This window comes from Cryptomeria japonica, chromosome 2 (genome assembly GCF_030272615.1).
Source record: "Cryptomeria japonica chromosome 2, Sugi_1.0, whole genome shotgun sequence".
NCBI lineage: Eukaryota > Viridiplantae > Streptophyta > Pinopsida > Cupressales > Cupressaceae > Cryptomeria > Cryptomeria japonica.
In genome coordinates this window covers 666,872,367-666,878,560 of record NC_081406.1, presented here as the reverse complement: position 1 = coordinate 666,878,560, position 6,194 = coordinate 666,872,367, and the positions used below count along the sequence as shown (strand labels likewise).

General features: G+C 33.0%; 1 protein-coding gene across 1 annotated transcript; it reads right to left on the bottom strand.

The window, feature by feature from the left end:
* Positions 1–4,583: 4,583 nt before the first annotated feature.
* LOC131870453 (agmatine hydroxycinnamoyltransferase 1-like) lies at positions 4,584–5,928 on the bottom strand. Its single transcript, XM_059215885.1, has 2 exons — positions 5,536–5,928; positions 4,584–5,450 (listed from the first exon to the last, which is right to left on the bottom strand). The coding sequence occupies exons 1-2, from the start codon at positions 5,926–5,928 to the stop codon at positions 4,584–4,586; spliced, it is 1,260 nt and encodes a 419-aa protein (XP_059071868.1).
* Between the last annotated feature and the right edge of the window lie 266 nt (positions 5,929–6,194).

Genomic DNA, 6,194 nt, shown 5'->3' with positions numbered 1-6,194 from the left:
GGATAGTCTTATCACTCAATGGCTTGAGTTGTCAAAGGCAACAATTCAAGGAGAATGGTCACCAAAGTAACAGATGCACTATCTGACCGACATGATCCAACAAATAGAAACCATTCTTTCTGACAATAACAAATTCATGCAGAGCCTGAATCTAATTTTAGCATAAATTTTTCAACTTGTATAGAACCGGTTATAGGCTATGAGGTAACATTTTTCTATTCTTTGATTCTTCTTGACATCCTTTGTCATTGATGTCAAAGGTCGGGTAGTAGTGGAGAAAAATAATGCACAGAGGAGATCACTTGCTCAGGGAGAGCACACTCTTTTTGGGACCATATTTTGGACTTCATTTTTGGATAACAGTTTTGGATTTTTCTCATGAGTTTTTCCATCAATGCCAAAGGGGGAGATTGTTGGCATTCTACACTATATGAGAATATGGTTGATGTTGTCATTGATGGCAACCAACTAGTAACAGGTTTCTACACAGGAACTGACATCGCAGGCATCATCATCGGCATGCACCGACACTAACAAGCATATTCACCGGCATCCAAATTACAATGGCAATGAAGTATACCGGCTCTCAAGCTGACATGAGACAAAGTTTTATTTATATGAATTGTATTGTAAATTTAATTATTTATTTGTAAGCCGACATGATGTGTTGTAAAGACTCATATATGTATGAGATCTTATAGATCATTTTGAGTATAGAAGGATAGGTGATTGTTATTATTGGTACATGTAAAGACAGCGAAAGGTTTTTGGTTAAGGTATCTGACTGAGCTTAAACTGGTACTGAACCAAGCATTAGAGATGCTATTTTGAGTATTATATTGTATTGGATTTAGTTATCCATTTTGTAGTCAGTGAAACTCTTCTATTGAGCAATGAGCTCTAGGATGTTGGCCTTCCTACATGTGTAGGCCCCTGTTGTAAGTAATATTTATTCATATTGGCCAATGAGTAAATATTGTGGGTAACAAATCCCACTGAGTTTTTTTCCACACCAGATTTCCTTGCCTAAATATTTTGTGTTATGGTGTGCATTTATGTTGTCTCTGTTATTTCTCTTTACTGCATTATTTCTTGTTTACTGGTACATTAATTTAAGTTGCAAAGTTATCAATAAGTTCAAATATTCCATTAACCAGTTAGACACTGATTCACCCCCCCCCCTCTTAGTGTCTTTGGCACTGTCATTACATCCAATAGTATGTAGGTCCTTCATTAATGCTCAGTGAAGGCCTTATGATCTTGTTCGATTCACATAGAAAATCTTGAGGTGTAGAAATTGTGGTTTGCTTGTCCAAAGTACATATAAATGTACTTGAAAATAATTGGTTCAAAGTTTGAGTGTATGTAGGTCCTTCATTAATGCTCACTGAAGGCCTTATGATCTTGTTTGATTCTTACAGTAAAGGTGGAAATTGTGGTTTACTTGTCCAAAGTACATGTGAATGTACTTGAACATAATTGGTTTCAAGTTTGTTTGATTCATACAATAAAGTTGGAGGTGTATAAATCATGCTTTGCTTGTCCAAAGCATATATGAATGTACTTGAACATAATTATTTTCAAGTTGGAGTGTATGTAGGTCCTTCATTAATTCTCACTAAAGGCCTTATGATCTTGTTTGATTCATAGAGTAAAGTTGGAGGTGTAGAACTTGTGTTTTTCTTGTCCAAATCATATATGAATGTACTTGAGCATAATTGGTTTTAAGTTTGATTGTATTTCTAATATATTTAATGAGGTAATTTGAATGTTCAATTGGTCATGCTTAATTGGTTAAAGTATTGACTTTTCAATGTGGATATTCAAGTTCAATATTCAATGGGATATCTAATATAGAATTGTAAGTTGATTTTTTGGTTTTTCATAGTTGATTTCTACTATTTGTAAACATAAGATTCAATTTTTCATTAATTAATCTTTGCATTGTGTATGTGTAAGTTAATGATTAGTCAACCAGCACTTTTAAGTGATTCCTAAAATGTTAAAAGATTGAATTAGATAGTTTTGGTTAATGACTTGAAGAAATTATCTAGAAAATATCATAAAATATTAGTAATAAGAATTCTATAATTTTGAATTTAATTTATATGATAGATCAATTAATTTTGAATAGTTTTATTAATATTTAGAGAAAACCACATTTTCCAAATAAGCATTATTTCAAATTTCACTATAACAAAAAAAAAAAATTTCATTGATATTTTTTTGTGAGATTAATATTTTCTTATTAACATTATTTTAGTGTTAAGGGCTCATATGAAATTGACTGAGATATATAGTTTCTTTTAAAACAAATAATAATTAATGAATATTCTTTTGGTATAATATTTTAAAAATACATAAATTTGAAATTTGAAATAGAAGAATGCCTACTAGACATCATGATACCATAGCCATTGGGGGCTTTAGCATATATAATTTACAAAATAGTCTTTTCTTTTTAAAACAAAAGATTCTAAACCTCTAAAAATAGAATTATATTAGTATTAATTATTCAGACCAAATTCAATCACATTTGATGACTTTTTGTTTCAATTATATGATTTTTGTGTGGTACAAAGTTAAAATTAGTAGACTTTTAGTGAAGAAGATTGAAGAAGTTTATGGACATAAATTCATCAAGGAAAACAATTTTCTTTAAATATAAATGAAATCATACTTGTAATTGTTAATGTTCAAACACTAGCTATTTGTTTTAATTCAATAAAATGATTACTGGGTGGACATCTCAGAATCTAAAAGCTGATTTAAGATTACATGGGCGGTTCACTAGTAGAGGTAAAAAAAACAAGGATTTCTTCAAGGGAAAGGAATGGATGGCCTAGGGAAATCGCCCCTCCACCATTTTTGGATGCCAAATCCTGGAGACCTATTCCTACAATTCTTCTAAGTAAAGACCTTCAACAAAATGCCCTTTTCATCCATTTTTGGGGAGGGGCCACAACTCTGTCAGCACTTCTAGATGAAATGTTATGCATCGTTTTGTCACTTGATTGCTTTGTAGCAGTCTTTGATTTAGAGGAAGCTAAAAATGAAATCCTGGGCAATTCATATCACTAGTAAAACAACAATTTGTTGATAGTTCAAACATAGAAACCCTTATCCACTTTTTCATTAGCACTAACTCTCTCCAACATACAAGAACACTGTTAGACACAATGTACCACTGAGAGGGGTGAATCAGTGGTTCTCAACTTTTCCCTTTAACAACCTTGATGTGTATACCAGTTATGGGATCTAACACAATGAAAACTTACCGGTTAGTGGGGAGACATAAATACAAATGAAATCATACATAAAGGGCCATCACATAACACTAGCATGTATGAGGAGAACCCAAGATGGGAAAAACCCCAGTGAGCAATGGTGTTGGAGTCTACTACTCCAATCCATCCTCACAATCAAACATTTGTTACAATGTTTAGGACAAAAATCCAAGAAGCTATTGCATATTTTCTCTAGGGTCTTTTTGATAGAGTGGCTTGATATTTCTTGCATGGTGAAGATCAAACTAGGGCGTTCAGCATCAAATCTTGTGAGCTATGCATGTTATGATACATCTTAACAATTAAGTTTCGTTAGAGGCTCGTATGATGAAATGGATAAATAGGAGAAAGTGGGAGAAAAATAAGGCAAGACAAACTAGGCACATACATGTTGTGTAGCAAGGAGAAGAAAGTGTCGTGTGGCAGGTCACTCTTTGCATTCAATGAGTGCATAAAGATGCAAGGGCATAAGATGTAAGGAGGTACCTAATGTTTTTGTGACTATTATATCATCTCTTCTATCTTCCAACATTTTTGAAGAATAAGTGTCATCTAGTTATTTTGAATGCAGAAGTCTTTGTTCAAGCCATGAACTCATCCATAAGTATTTGAATAGTTAGGGTTTGAATATGGTAGTCGTTTCGTTCTAACTCTATATATAAAGATGGATGAAGTGGTTGTGGAAAGGAGGAGATTTGAAAAGCAAACCATAAATTTTAATTAAAAGTCTTGTTCCATTTAGGGGTAAACATTTTGATATTAAAATTTGAGGTATTATTAATTTATAAGTATTTTAATTATATAAATTAAAATTAGAATCTTATAAATTACATTCAAATATTAATCTTTTTTTAGAATTTGTGGGTAATTGTTCTTCTTTGTTACATGAAATTACCTAATGTCTATTTTTCACATTTTAACTATTACTTCAGTGTTGGTTGGACCATCAGTATTATCAATTTATGAGTATAAGCATTTTAACTATATAAATTAAAATTAGAATCTTATAAATTACATTCAAATATTACTCTTTTTGAGAATTTGTGGATATTCTTCTTTGTTAAATGAAATTACATAATGTCTATTTTTCACATTTGAACTGTTACTTAAGTGTTGGTTGGACCATCATTACCTTGCAAATGCTCATTATTAAAAAAATAAAAAATTATAATCTTTAAGTTAAAAATGTATAGATTATTAAAAACATGCGTAATTTCATACATTTCTTATATTTAATTTTTAAATAATATTATTGAACCAATAATATATAGTTTATATATAATTAGAGATATGTAATCAAACTTGAATACAATAATGTTCAAGTTGAATCATATGCTCTTTTGACAAGCAAACCACAACTTCTGCACCTCCAACATTAGTGTATGAATCAAATAAGATTATAAGACCTTCAATGAGCATCAATGAAGGGCCTACATACACTGGCTCACCCATTCCAAAATGAAAATTCTGCATAGGAAAATTCATCCAACTCGTGGCTATCACATCAATTCCATCATTATCTTTGGACGGTCCTAAACTTTGCTTTCTTAGCTCAAAAAAGTCAATTGCTGAACGTATAAAATTATCATCCACTTTAGCTATTGACTTGTGGATCAAGTGTGCAGTAAATTCTAAGGGGTTATTTATTATCTCTGATGCACTGGTTTGAGCACTTGAATCATAGACAGCATTACCAAAGAATTCTTTAGGCAAGGGAGGATTCAACCTTTTTCTTCCATCCACTGAAATGCTAGCTTTTGTTTGTACATCTCCATCAAGGCCTCGAGCTTCTGTAATGCATTTCCACATGTATGCTACAAGGATTTCAAAAGTAGTATAGGGTTTTCTTGATTTATCAGATCCGTTTACCTTTGACTTGAGCTTCTGTAAAAACATTGCATCAAAATGAAACATTTTTGTGGTTAGAGAAGACATTATTGTAGAGTGCTCATGGGATATAGTATTATACTCATAATGATCGAAGCATGGCTGGGGAGGATCTCTTGCTTTTAATAAAGATCGGTCATGTACTGGAGGTATAATACTCTCTCCTCTAATAATTTTGCCCCAAGAATTCAAGAAAAAAGTAGATGCTTGTCCGTCTGCAACATGATGATGACTAGCTATGCCTATCGCCAACCCTCCACAAGTAAATCGAGTAAACTACACCAACAAATCTTGTTAGTTTTAAAATATAATTAAAACAAGTCTTATAATACTTGCATGAGTAAAATTAGGGTTATCATACCTGCATGAGTAAGAGCTCATTAATGACCACGGTGGATGTGGGTGGCACCAACTTGAGGAGGAATGCAGATGGGTGAAAGGGCATTGCATCTGCTATTGTCCCATCTGCTTCGCCTTCTATCACAAGCACACCTTCGTCATTCAGATTGATTCCAAGGCACCCACTTGGTGTGTCTTTTGTGTATCTCCCTGCCCATTCTCTGAACTCTGCCAGAACTTTGGCCAGTCCTTCCTTCAACACTTTTGAGCTCGGGGTAGGAGCTTCAAAAACATAGACCACCTTGTTGTATATTGGAGATGCAATTAAATCCAAATTGCTCAGTTCAACAAACTCACGATGATCTTTACCCGCACAGGGTTTGATCAAAACACCTTCGCATCTCAACACTTCCATTCTCCTCTCTCTCTCTCTTCTCTGTTTTGCAAATGCAATGTCTTATCTTCTGCTCTCACAATGTCAGGGACAGAAACTCCTTTAATACTTGAAAGTGGAAAACTTCAATTAAAAAATTTGGTGATTTCTTCTTAGGAGTTTCCGAGAGCGCATCCCTAGACTACAATTGAAAATGATTTTAATCAAAGGACTGACGTCGTACAACTTTATTAACATTTAAAGCATTTATGGCTAATAGATATGCACAGCTCATCTGATCCAAATTC

Excerpts from the sequence above, each read along its gene's own strand:
- LOC131870453 (XM_059215885.1), bottom strand. The coding sequence starts at position 5,928 with ATGGAAGTGTTGAGATGCGAAGGTGTTTTGATCAAACCCTGTGCGGGT. Across the intron at positions 5,451-5,535 it reads ATGAGCTCTTACTCATGCAG|TTTACTCGATTTACTTGTGG; the intron begins GTATGATAACCC and ends TTGTTGGTGTAG.